Below are 14,380 nucleotides of genomic sequence, written 5' to 3' on the forward strand. Positions count from 1 at the left end.
ATTCTTTAACTATGAAGTACATCAAATTGGACTAATATACCCCTACCCCTGCATGCATTCTTTAACAAACGTTACAATCAATAGCAACATACTTTCATTTATCTTTTTGTTAATTCTAAAGGACAAATATGTCCTGCCCGTTCATCCTGCCTTTTTTTTGTTAATTGTAATGGCCAAATCTTTTTTTATATGCTTACTACTCTAGGGACATAATTGTAATTATGTTTGTGTTTACATTTTCTATGTGTAATTTTCTTCCATTGTTTATCCTTAATATTGTATGTCTTTCTGTTGTAGTGACAATGGCAGCTACAAATATCACTTTCATCAGCGACTTAGACAATATGAGGGATGATTACACACTAAAAGTGTGTATCATCCGGTTGTGGAGATCATTTTCCGAATCTGACCCCACTGTTGTGAAATCAATTGAAATGATATTAATGGATGAAATGGTAAAATATCCTATTACAATAACATTATTCAAAATCATTTTTTTTTGTATTTGCTCATTCCAATAATATTATTCAAATTCATTCATGGTCGAATAATTGATTCAACTTTGACCAAATTATATAAATTAATATACAATTGGTCAGCAATATATATAATATTCTTACAATATATTAATAGGGTACAAAAATCAGAGCCAATGTCTACCGAAAAGATTTCCAAAGGTTTGACTCCAAGCTGAAAGAAGATGACGCTATTTACATCCGATCCCCCACTATAGCTCCAAACAAATACACTTTTAAAATAAGTGATGTAACCTCCAAGTTAAACTTGCATGGACAAACAACTGTTCATGAGTGTCTTGGTTTTCAATCCAAAACAAAATATGAGTTTTGTTTTGTATCGTTTGAAACCATTATCTCTTCGACAACTACATCTAATATCTCAATTGGTACTTTTTCCCCCTATTTTATTGCATTTTATATTTAATTTTTTAATTTTACATAAATTTGACATATTGTATTATCATTTTTTAGATGTTATAGGTGAAGTTGTTTCGTTAGGCAAGCTGGATTCCCGTGATGTTAGCAAATCGAAACATAGGCTAACTTTACAAATCAGAAACTTAGAGTAATTATAACTTTTATTATATTATATATTAAATTATTATTATTATTATTATTATTATTATTATTATTATTATTATTATTATATAAACATTTAACCTTTACTGTTTCTGCAGAGGTTTGCAAGTTAACGTCACATTGTTTGCAGATTTCGCATACCAAGTGATTTCTTATCTTGAAGCTCATAAACAAGTTGGTCGTGTGGTTATTATTTTGCAGTTTGCAAGACTTAATGTCTATAACGGTACAGTTCTTATAAAAGGCAACCTTCGTTATTTTACGCTTTTTTATTACTCATTATTTTGACTAATTTATTTTCTTTCAACAGGAATTCCTTCTGTTAACAATTATTTTGATCACACACGTATGTTCATAAATGATGATCTTCCCGAAATTGTGGCCTTCACAGATAGGTAACAAACTATTTTAATTATTCATTCTTATTTTGTTTCTTTTTAATAATTTTACTAATTTCATAATTATTTTCCTAAATAAAAAAACAGCTTGGTTGGATTACGAGGAATTCAAAACCCTTCTTCTTCTTTGACTTTTGATAGCTCTCAATCATACAATGAATATGAAGACTTTTTGAATAATCACAAAGTTAAAAATGTTGTCGATTTGCTAGAACCACAAGAGGTATGTCAATAATTTGGTTTATTTAATGTGATTTTGTTTTATATTATTCATTTATTGTAGTTGCATTGTTTTTTTATGAATCTTTTTGTATTTTATATTTTTTTAGGTCGGGAAATTTATCATTGTTGGTACAATTTACGGTATACGACAAGATATTGATTGGTATTATGATGCGTGTTCAAACTGTGGAAAGAAAGTTGATCGAAGAGATGTTTTTAGCGGTCCAGATAGTGGTGATGCAAGTGTGGTTGTTGAATGCTCTACTGATAAGTGTAAAAAAAAGGAGATTTCTTCAGCTCCAAGGTTTTTTACATTTACCAAAACCTTAACCGGACAAATTAAATACATTATTAATCATTAATAATGTATAGTTAAACTTAAACATATTTAATATAAATTTATGTGGGATATTTTTGTAGGTATAAAATACCTATTTGTGTCCAAGATGATTCCGGCACAATCACACTAACTCTGTTTGATAGAGATGCTTATAGACTTGTCAAACAACGTGCAAGTGAGCTCATAGAGAAAATCAAACAGGTATAACTTAAGTATAATATATGTTTTATTAAATTCTATTATTTGTTTCATTTTATTTGTATTAATTAATATTAATTTGCTTTTAACCATAACAATAATACATAAGACATTTTTTCCAGGCTGGGGATAATCCGAGAATGTATCCTTATGACCTCAAATGTCTGGTACATAAAAAGATGGCATTCAAGATAGATGTTAATAGATTCAACGTATCCAATAACTAGATCGGTTTGGGATACTTGGCTATACGCTTAATAGTAACGTTATCAATGCTTTGGAAAAAAAGTTATCTGTTGAGGTATTTATATACATCTTTTTTTGGAAATTATGATGCACACTTTTATTTAATGATTTTTACTAATTACTAATTAATTGTAAATCTTGATGGAATAAAACCTTAAACCCACAAATGATAATACATACTTTTTATGCACCTAAAGCAGGCAGGTAATTCTGGAAATCCTGATGATACAGAAATCGCATCTCACGAAGCATCTCACAGGTTAGCCTATAAAACTCCATTATTTATTTTTATATAAATTTTTTTTATCAAATATTTTTTGTTATTATTTTCGTACTAAATCTATTTCCTGATTTTGCTTCAAGGACGCCATCTCACAGAGCGGTGATAATTTGACGCCTTCCATGCCCGACAAATCAGAAGCTACAAGTCCCTTCAAGTTTAATTCACCCCCAAATGTAAAAAAACGAAACGTTGGAGATATAATTGATGTTGATGAATATGATAATGTCAATTCGTCTACAAAAGTACCGCGCTTGAATTCCAAGGTCGATGGCAACACAGGTCTTTTAATACCAAAACTTGAAAAGTGATTTCAGTTTGGACTTTTTGAATCAACAATATTCTTGAATTTTTTTTTTTGGGATTCTGTTTGGCAGTTTTGCTCTTCGTGGTGTTCAGTATTCAAACATTCATAGTTCTTGGTTTCTTTTTGTTTCTAATCTCTATCTGAAGTAAAAAACTGTTTTTTTGGGTTATGACTTTAATTAGAATAATCCAATTTTAAAGTGATTTGTTGGCGTAATAAATATGGATGTTAAGCTTTTAGGTAAGCAATAACTTTTCTTTTTGTTCGATGTGTGTTTTGTATTTAAGCCTTCCTTTATATGTGTGTCATAAGTGTGTCTACTGATGAAAGTTTGAATACTTAACAATTATGATTATAAAGATTCTAATTATGCATAGATATATCAAAAATAATTCGACAGAATTAGCTTTCATGTGCAAATAAAGCAGTGTACTTTTCTTTTTCGTGTTATGAGTATATTAGCTATATGAAAAAACATGTATCAAATATGAATAAATTAAAAAAAGTGGTATATCAAATGCACATGAAATCGGTGCATGCATCACGGGAATATGTTTTTCAAAAATTATATGTAATGTTAGAAATGTACATTGTAATGAAGTTGTCACATGAGATATGTCTATGTATTTGAATGTGTAACAGTGGATAGAATAGATAAGCATCAGATGTCAAATTTGGCCTTTGTCAATCCTTTTGTTAACCTCTGCAATTTTCAGTCTTTACATTCCAAAATAATTGTGAATTTATTGTCTCCTCTGGTAGACCTAAATAACATGTCAATTTTTTTTATTTACAAATATTGCATCCGGAATGTTCATATTGATCTGGATCATTCACAACTTAAATATATCTTTCTGTTTCTGAATCAATACAAAGTACATAACACTTTTTGGCCAATATATATATATATATATATATATATATATATATATATATATATATATATATATGCAAAAGACTAATATGCCCTCGCCGGCTCATTCCATGTGATGTGTTAGGTTTTTTGACACAGGTGTATTTTTTTCAAAACACATACCACTATGACAGGTATTATGATTCGAAACTTCTTAAAATAAATCACATTTAAGCAAATTATGCAGATAAAACGTATTTTACAAATATAAAATACCATATTTTACCATTTATTTCTTTCACTTATAAATCGATATTCAATATGGAAATTATATAATTACCTGATTAAGAGCATTTTTTTATGGTATCCATATCAATCATATCTATTACATTTAATTTTCATTATTATGTCGATTTGATCATATATTTGTCAGTATATATTTGTCAGTATATATTTGAAACATATGATAATCAGTATTTCTTTACAACATTGTGTGGTTATTATGGATCTTAATCTTAATAATCTCATGAAAGTTGAATTTCGAATATTCAGTTACATACTTCAATCCAAAGGACACTCTCTGCATCTTAATTCTGCTTCTTAATTTCGGATATTCAATCACCGACTTTTTTCCTTCGGTAAGTTTCTCATGATTATATATGATTGCTTCTCAATGTTTGTGTTAATCGTACAATTGAAAATTCTTTTCTTCTTCTGAATTCTGCGACTTAAATTCTGCTTATCATTGTTTTTTTTACTCTAAACATCTGGTTGTTACTACGAACTGCTAAACATCGGCCATTAGGAAATATGAAATACTTTTTACACCTGGTCCACTTTCATATGCTTGATGTTTAGATATACGTTTTTCGTGTAAAGATTGTATAAAAACCTACATGAATAAAACATGGATGAACATATTAAGTGACATTGAATTAAAGTTTAATGCTAAGTAAATAGTAGTAGGGTAATGCAAAAACGAAAATTTCGTATTCAGTAATATTAACAACTAAAAATGGTTCTGTTTAAGCCTACATCATATCCTATTTCCCTTTGATTAATATGTTTTTGGTGTAAACCGGTTCAAATCAATGACAAATATGTAATTCTATGAAACATGACAGAACTGCCCCTTAATTCAAAATAGAACCTACCTATCAAGTAATACAAAATACAATCAACTAATAATAAAGAAGAAAAAATATAACAAAAAACTGATAGAAAAATGTATTTGTCATTATAACGTCACAGAAATGCCCCCGAAGTCAAAAAACATAAATATAAAACTTTATTTCTATTCGTATTGATTTCGATTGTACTTTTAGCTTTTTTTGTGTAACCCCTAAATGAATCTGAAATATAAACAAAATAAAGGCAAAATAAATTCTGAAAATGTACAGGTTTGTAGTATATTACAGTACAAAAATTACCATTAATATATTTTCTCTTATTTTTCTTATATTTCAGATACTAACAATTAACATGGATGTTTACAAGACTAATAAGAAGATAAAATTAAATCATTTCTATCTTGATAATAGAAAACATATACTGATGTACACTACATCAGTCGATCAAATTCTATCTTCTACAAATGTTAGTAACCCGGGTGCTAACGGTACGTTCAATTAATATGTTATTACTTTCTTTATAAAAATTTTTAATCTTAATTATAACTATTTTATGTCTCTCTCTCTCTCTCTCTCTCTCTATATATATATATATATATATATATATATATATATATATATATATATATATATATATGCTTATGCAGATTCAGATAGAAACATCTATCATGTTCAGGCTAGAGAAAAAAGAAGAATAAGAAAATTATATTTGGACAATAAAAAAAAGGTATGACCAAATGAATCCTTTCAATTTCATCTATGTCACATCTTTTGAAAATGAAATTAATAGATAACCTACTTAAAGTCATGTATACATTTTTTTTATCAGTTAAATATAAAAGTAATTAATTTGAAATGCTTTTTTAAAGTAATATGTATTTATCAATATTAATATTCATATATTATTTATCGATTTCTAATATTATTTATAAGTTATTTTATTTATAATTTTTTTTCTCAATGCAAATTTAAAGGAGTTGTCCATCGAAGTAAAAACGTATCCGCATCTACATCAAGTGCCAATGTTTCAAAAAAATCAATGTTACCAAATCATCCTTCACATTTAAATGTTAGAACTCCTTTATCTAACATTTCCAATGGTAAGTCATTTATTTGTTTAATTTATTTTTATAATCGACAATCTTATTGTATCATATATAATATTGTTTACCTTCAATTTTCTTATCCCAGTCATGGATATTTCCAATAACAGTTTTCAATCACCGTCAACAAACATCAGCTTCGATTCAAACGGTAACATACATCATTGTTTTTACACTTTCTTTCTAACCTTCAAACAATTACACTTTTATTTATAATTTATCCATTTCTTATAACAATTTTTTTACAGAAACATTCAAAGGAGTGGTCAATCGAAACAAAAACGTATGCACATCTATGTCAAATGGGAAAATGTCAAAACCACCAATGTTACAAACACCTTCATATTTAAATTTTAGAACTCCGTTATCTAACATTTCCAATGGTATCTCATATATATTTTTATTTTATAATACATATATTGTCATTGTATCATATTTAATATTGTATACCTTCAAACTTCTTTTCCCAGTCATGGATATCTCCAATAACAGTTTTCAAACACCGTTACCAAACATCGGAATGGATTCAAACGGTAACATACTTGATTGCTCTTAAATTTTTTATCTTTGTTTAGAAATATAAATTAAAACTTATTATTTCATATTAAATATTGACTCATTTCTCATTAACATATTTTTTACAGACAAAATCAACGGAGTTGTTCGTCGAAATAAAAACATAACCTAATCTGAATCAACTGCAAACATGTCAAAACAATCAATTTTACAAAATCCTCCTTCACATTTAAATGTTAGAACTCCGTTATCTAACATTTCCAATGGTAAGTCATTTATTGTACAATTTCATCTAATAATATATATTTTTATTCTATGATATTTAACAATGCATATTTTTAATCTTTTTTCCCTAGCGATGGATATTTCTATAAACAGTTTTCAATCACCGTTACCAAATATTCGACAATACTCTGTAATTTCAAATGGTGACACATCAAACAACTCATCTACAGTAACAAAGAGATCATCTTCAGTCATGTCTACCAATCCTAATCGTAATAAAAACAAAAAAAGGGCAAATTTATCTCCTATTCCAATAATTGGTTTGACATCCGATCAATACATCAACGATGGTCAAAGTAATCAAAACATATACAACGGTATATCAAAAGGTAAATTTTTAAAAAGTATAAAATTTACAGTTGTTTATCCAATCATTTACAATTATCTAAACTTACAATATTAACTTTTTATGTAAAACTTAATTCACAGATTATTTGGATCATGGTGATCAGAATGTTGTATGCCAAACATGTTTTGCAAAATTATGGAAAGATGAATCTATCAAATGTAGAAAAAAGGATAATGAAAATTATTCTCTATGTTGTGGTTATGGCAAAGTTGAACTTCCAGAGTTAAAGAATGCACCTCCAAGTTATGAAATTCTTTTTAAATCTGGAGATTCTAAAAGCAAACATTTCATGAAGAACATTCGTTCGTACAATTCTATGTTTTCTTTTACGTCGATGGGTGGCAAAATCGATTCCTCAATCAATAGAGGCAATGCTCCATACATTTTTAGACTTAGTGGTCAAAATTATCATAGTATCGGAAGCCTTTTACCAAATCAGGGATTTAAACCAAAATTCTCTCAGTTGTACATATACGATACTGATAATGAAATCGCAAATAGACGAACATGCTTGGGGTACACTTTTCTATATTATCACATTAATATTAATATATATCTTATTGATCAGTAATACTTTCTTTATTTATCTTATGTTTATCTGTTAATGGTACTTGTAGTGGAGAAAATCAACGATCTACATCAAATTCTTCTGTCCTTGATGATGATATTATACAAGATTTGAAATTGATGTTAGATTCAAATAATGTCTTGGTTCAATCTTATAGGATGGTTAGAGATTGTTTTAATGAAAATCCTTATGCTGATATCAAGTTGAGAATTATTGGAAGAAGGGACCAAGATGGAAGGACATACAACCTACCGTCTGCTTCTGAGGTAGCAGCTTTGATTGTTGGAGATATTGGTGATTCAATTGATAATAGAGATATTGTTGTTCAAACTTCATCTGGTTCTCTACGGCGTATTAGTGAATTACATCCATCATACCTTCCTCTTCAATATCCACTACTCTTTCCATATGGTGATGATGGTTACAGAGTTGACATACCACATCGAGGTATTACATCTTCAAGCAACAGCAAGAGGCCCAACTGTACAATGAGAGAATTTTTTTTTCTTATAGAATACAGGACAGGGATCAATATTTTTCACTAATTCTTAATTCAAAAAGGTTGTTCCAACAGTTTTTGGTAGACGCTTATACTATGATTGAAAGCGAGAGATTACATTTCATAAGGAGCAAACAACAAATTCTTAGATGCGAGTCTTATGAGATTTTACGTAATCAACAAGACCTCGGGAATAGAGATATATCCAACATCGGACAACGTGTTATCTTACCTACCTCATTCACTGGCGGTGCACGTTATATGATGCAAAACTACCTTGACGCCATGTCCTTATGTAAATGGTTTGGATATCCTGATTTCTTCATAACCTTTACATGTAACCCAAAATGGCCTGAAGTTAAAAGGTTTCTTCGTAACACTTCATTGCATCCTGAAGATAGACCTGATATCTTATGTAGGCTATTCAAAATAAAGCTTGATGCTTTTATTAAAGACATACGGGAAAATAAAATTTTCGGCATCGTTCAAGCAGGTATTGAAAGTTGTTGTTTAATAAAAATTTATTTTTTATTCTTTTTTCGGTTCTTAACATTATTTATTAGTTGCAAATATAATTCATTCACTACTAATCATATCTTTTTTGTAAAATTTATTTGTAGTTGTCTATACAATTGAATTTCAAAAAAGGGGTTTGCCACATAGTCATATTTGTCTATTTATGCATCCTGACTCCAAGTGGCCTACTGTTGAATATATTGATCCGATAATTTCCGCGGAGATTCCAAATATCAATGAAGAGCCAGAGTTGTATTCACTTGTAAGTGAATTCATGATACATGGTCCTTGTGGAGCTGAAAATATGAATTGCCCATGTATGGTTGACAGGCAATGTTCGAAAAATTTTCCAAAGCAATTCTGTAATCATTCTTCAGTTGATAACAACGGTTATCCCTTATATATGAGAAGAAACAATGGATATTTTGTCGAAAAATCAGGTGTCAAGTTAGACAACAGAAATGTTGTTCCATATAACAAATATCTGTTGAAAAGATATCAGGCACATATTAATGTTGAATGGTGCAATCAAGGATCTTCCATAAAGTATCTGTTTAAATATATAAACAAAGGTCCAGATAGAGCTACAGTTGCTGTTGACATCAACACTGATTCTCATCAAGAAAAGGTTGTCGATGAAATAAAAGATTATTATGATTGTAGATATTTATCTGCATGTGAAGCATCATGGCGAATATTTAAATATGATGTTCATTACCGATATCCTTCTGTGATGCGACTACCTTTTCATCTTCCTAATCAACAACAACTTATATATGTTGCAGACGATGCTATTGACGATGTTCTTGAACAACCTTCAGTTGCTGCTTCTATGTTCACATCTTGGATGGAATGTAATAAAATTAATAAAGATGCACGAAAACTTACATATGTTGAATTTCCGACAAAGTTCGTTTGGAAAGCTAATCATAAGTTGTGGAAGCCAAGGAAAATTGGACGTTCAATAGGAAGGATTCACTCTGTTTCACCTAAACTTGGTGAAATATACTTCCTAAGAATTCTTTTAAATAAAGTGAAAGGTCCAAAATCATTTGAAGAAATTCGTACGGTAAATGGTGAAGAATTTCCTACTGTTCGAGATGCATGTTATGCTTTGGGCCTCTTAGACGACGACAAAGAATATGTCGAAGCAATTAAGGAAGCAAGTCATTCAGGAAGTGGTTTTTATCTGCGTTTCTTATTTGCTACGATGTTAATGTCTGACAGTTTGGGTAGACCAGAGTTTGTTTGGGAAAATACATGGCAACTATTGTCAGATGGTATTCTTTACAACCAGCAACGTACATTAAAGTCTCTAGGTATTATAATTTTTTAACATTATTTGTAAAAATGAATATTATATATTTTCAATATGCAGCGTGCAAATTTGTTTATAAAAATTAATGTTTTTAATATTATATTGTTTTTTACATATTCATAATTTTTACAGGTTTAACACTCAATGAGGATCAACTTAAAAACCTGACTTTGTTTGAGATCGAACAGATTTTACTTCGTAACAACACCAGTCTTAAAAATTATAACAAAATGCTTTACCCTGATACTGATATGGTTTCTTCTTCAACAAATCGCCTTATCACGGAGGAGCTAGACTATGACATACCCATCTTAAAGAAAGAGTTTGATCGAATGTTTCATGCATTAACAAACGAGCAGCGAAATATTTTTATTGATATCATGACTACAGTCAATGATAAGAAAGGAGGTGTTTTTTTTGTGTATGGATATGGTGGAACAGGCAAAACCTTTCTTTGGAAGACGATATCTGCAGCAATTAGATGTAAAGGTGATATAGTTTTAAATGTTGCTTTAAGTGGTATTGCATCGTTATTATTGCCTGGAGGTAGGACAGCACACTCTCGGTTTATAATTCCATTGAATCTTACAGAGGATTCTGTTTGTAAGATATCGCTTGATAGTGAACTCGACAGATTAGTAAGAAAAACCTCATTGATTATCTGGGATGAAGCACCTATGGTCCACAAGCATGCATTTGAAGCTTTAGATCGAGCTCTGAAAGATGTATGTAACTTTGACAAGTCTGGCAACTCAAAAATTCCATTTGGAGGGAAAGTGATTGTTTTTGGAGGAGACTTCAGACAGATTCTACCTGTTGTTCAAGGAGGCAGTAGACAAAATATTGTTAATGCTTCTTTAAGTTCTTCATATATATGGCAACAATGCAAAGTCCATAGATTAACAATAAACATGAGACTAACCGTTGGAAGGGAACCATCTGATATTCGAAAAATACAAAGTTTTGCAAACTGGCTTTTGGATATAGGAGAAGGAAAAGTTGGTGGTTCAAACGATGGTGAAGCGATTATTGATGTTCCGGATGATATTCTCATTAATGATCCACATGATCCTATAGGTTCATTAATTGAGTTTGTATATCCTTCAATCTTGGAAAAATTCAACGTTATGAGTTATTTTCAAGAAAGAGCTATACTAGCTCCGAAAATGAAGTTGTCCAACAAATCAATGATCGTTTGTTAGCACTGTTTCCCGGAGACGAAGTTGAATATTTAAGTTCAGATAGTCTTTGCCAATCAGAGTTTGTTCATGATCATTTTGATCCCAATTTATACTCCCCAGATATTTTAAATGGTCTTAAAATATCAGGTTTGCCAAATCATAGGTTAATTTTAAAAGTCGGTGTTCCAGTTATGTTACTTAGAAACATTGATCAAAAGAATGGATTATGTAACGGCACCAGACTACAAGTGAAATCTTTGGGCAAACGTGTTATTGAGGCAATTATCATATCTGGAACTAATATTGGAAAACAAACCTTTATTCCAAGATTGTCTTTAACTCCATCTGAAAAAAAAATCCCTTCAAATTTCAAAGAAGACAATTTCCTATGGCTGTATGTTTTGCAATGACAATTAATAAAAGTCAAGGGCAGTCGCTATCAAAGGTTGGTCTGTATCTCAAAGATCCTGTTTTTTCACATGGACAGTTGTATGTTGTCTTATCGAGAGTTCAAAGTAGAGAAGGATTGAAATTGTTAAATTTAGATAAGGATGGTAGACTTACAAACAAAACTTCCAATGTTGTGTATAAGGAAGTTTTTAGAAATTTATAAATCATTCGTAGTGTTTAAATTAAAACAATTGTGTTTTTTTTTATTTAAATTTTTTATATATTTTTTATATACCATTGCAATCCATAATATTGATTTTGTTTTGATATTTCATTTTCACACTTTAATCAATGTCACATGGTGTTTATTGTTTGCTCCCTCAAATCAAAAAATTACTGATTTGCCCTCGCATTTCATAAAACATTCAAATATGCAAACTTTCACTTTAGTTATCTTTGTATTTAACTTTTCTAATGTTTGCTTGTGTTTCTTTTAACATCTATTAAAATTTGTATATTTTTGTACAAATATATATTAATATTAATTTTAAATAATAAATATAAAAATGTTAAACAAATTTACTTCTTATTAATAATATAATTTTTTTACAAATTTTTTACCCGTGGAATCCACGGGTTGTAACCTAGTTAATTAATAATTAAATTATTTTTGTCTGGCTTTTATCTAATTTGGCCATTTCTTTTATAGTAATTAAATTATTTAAATTTTCCGATACACTCGAACATGAATCACACTCCGAGGCATAACCCGTCCACGATTAAACAGGGCCATACAATTCAACTAACATATATAACGTCATCTCCCCTTTCGTTCTTTCTCTCCCTCTCTCGATCCTCAGATCCGATCAATTTCTCTGCAAAATATAAACCCTAAACTTGATCGTAATCAACCGATCATGTCTTCAACATTCTCCGGCGATGAAACGGCTCCGTTCTTCGGCTTTCTCGGCGCCGCTGCCGCGTTAGTCTTCTCCTGTAAGTTTTATCGCTTTTCTAGATCCACTGAATTCCAAATTCGATCTAATTAACCGATATCAATCTACACACGTGATGATCCTGTTTAACGCCGATCTATCAACATCGATCTTTGGCGTTCTAAGCTATAACGTTGACATTCGAAATCAAAAACACCGATCCACGATTCAAGTGCTCCTTTTTTATATCATTTGACTTTGTTATGTAGGTATGGGGGCGGCGTACGGGACGGCGAAGAGCGGTGTTGGAGTGGCGTCGATGGGAGTGATGAGGCCAGAGCTCGTGATGAAGTCTATTGTGCCAGTTGTTATGGCTGGAGTGTTGGGTATTTACGGTTTGATTATCGCTGTGATTATCAGTACTGGAATTAACCCTAAGGCTAAATCCTATTACCTTTTCGATGGGTATGCTCATCTTTCCTCCGGTCTTGCTTGTGGCCTTGCTGGTCTTTCTGCTGGTATGGCTATCGGAATCGTCGGTGATGCTGGTGTTAGGTAATTTTCCTTCACTCTCTCATTCTCTACATCTCTGTTACTGTTTTATTGTAATTACTTAAAACCTATATTTTCCACATTTCAGATCAGTATGCACATGGTAATCTGTAAGATAACATGAATGCTTTATCATGAATCCATTAAGATTAATTCAATGTCTCATAAGCTTAAAATCTTTACCGTTACATACAGTTCAAGTTCCACGATTTTGATTTTGATTTTTGTTCAAGTTCTTGTTTTCATACATTGCAACTGCAACAAGACTACAACCCTTCATTCATCTATAGTTTCTTGAACTCTTGCTAACTTTAATTTGTTTTTTCAGAGCCAATGCACAACAACCAAAACTATTTGTTGGGATGATCCTCATTCTCATTTTTGCTGAAGCTCTTGCCCTGTATGGTCTCATTGTTGGCATCATTCTTTCTTCTCGTGCTGGTCAATCCAGAGCAGATTAGAAGGTATTCATTTGGTGGCATAATCGTGTGTTCTACAGCTATAACTTATGCGTTTTTTTGTTCTTTCATTTTGAGGAGAGTTGAAGCTGTAGGTATGTCGTTTTTTCATAATTTGTGGGTGGTAAATGGTGATGATATGTGTGTTGAGGGGGTAGGGTGTAGGGTAGATTGTGGGTTTTTACTATAATAAAGATGTCTTATACTCTCATTACTCGTATTATTTATTTATTTGCAAACAACATGTTGGGATATGTATGCTTTCGTTGTATTTGATTTGCTTGATTTGGAAAGAGATCTTCATAATGTTTTGGTATGGTATTGTTTCAGTCAGAGGATCCCAAATAATGTTATAAGACATCTATTCTTAAGAAAATCTATAGACTCTAGTTTATTTCTAGTTTATGAGCCAAATGCATTGTTGCTTGAATAATGCCAAATGTATTTTTCATAAATGCGTATCCTTCTTCTAATGTTAGAGGGATAGATGATGATTGTTAGCCAAACTGGATTCGAACTCTGGGAGCTTTTTGCAAAATCCATTTTTCAGTGGTAGAATTTGAGCAAATTCCTATTCACCATGTTTTGGGCTCGACTTTTGTTGATTATGTTGTCATCAATGTTTTTGGGCGTTGTAAT

At 30.6% G+C, this 14,380-nt stretch overlaps 3 protein-coding genes across 3 annotated transcripts; all 3 read left to right on the forward strand.

Moving 5' to 3' along the window:
• The first annotated feature begins 302 nt into the window (after window positions 1–302).
• LOC145111432 (replication protein A 70 kDa DNA-binding subunit A-like) lies at window positions 303–3,237 on the forward strand. Its single transcript, XM_079047706.1, has 11 exons — window positions 303–455; window positions 634–904; window positions 990–1,083; window positions 1,196–1,323; window positions 1,408–1,492; window positions 1,583–1,718; window positions 1,825–2,021; window positions 2,138–2,258; window positions 2,378–2,467; window positions 2,702–2,760; window positions 3,159–3,237. Exons 1-11 carry the CDS (start codon window positions 303–305, stop codon window positions 3,235–3,237), a joined length of 1,413 nt encoding a protein of 470 aa, XP_078903832.1.
• A 3,643-nt stretch (window positions 3,238–6,880) lies between these two features.
• On the forward strand, window positions 6,881–11,816 carry LOC145111433 (uncharacterized). The gene is made up of 9 exons (XM_079047707.1): window positions 6,881–6,956; window positions 7,047–7,304; window positions 7,405–7,840; window positions 7,942–8,231; window positions 8,320–8,375; window positions 8,467–8,884; window positions 9,012–10,226; window positions 10,358–11,422; window positions 11,527–11,816. Exons 1-9 carry the CDS (start codon window positions 6,881–6,883, stop codon window positions 11,814–11,816), a joined length of 4,104 nt encoding a protein of 1,367 aa, XP_078903833.1.
• Window positions 11,817–12,589: 773 nt separating this feature from the next.
• LOC145115293 (V-type proton ATPase 16 kDa proteolipid subunit) lies at window positions 12,590–14,057 on the forward strand. Its single transcript, XM_079051563.1, has 3 exons — window positions 12,590–12,792; window positions 13,001–13,286; window positions 13,612–14,057. Exons 1-3 carry the CDS (start codon window positions 12,714–12,716, stop codon window positions 13,742–13,744), a joined length of 498 nt encoding a protein of 165 aa, XP_078907689.1. The 5' UTR covers window positions 12,590–12,713; the 3' UTR covers window positions 13,745–14,057.
• The last annotated feature ends 323 nt before the right edge of the window (window positions 14,058–14,380 follow it).

This window comes from Lactuca virosa, chromosome 5, assembly GCF_052849685.1.
Source record: "Lactuca virosa cultivar CGN04683 chromosome 5, Lactuca_virosa_CGN04683_v6, whole genome shotgun sequence".
NCBI classification, from domain to species: Eukaryota; Viridiplantae; Streptophyta; class Magnoliopsida; order Asterales; family Asteraceae; genus Lactuca; species Lactuca virosa.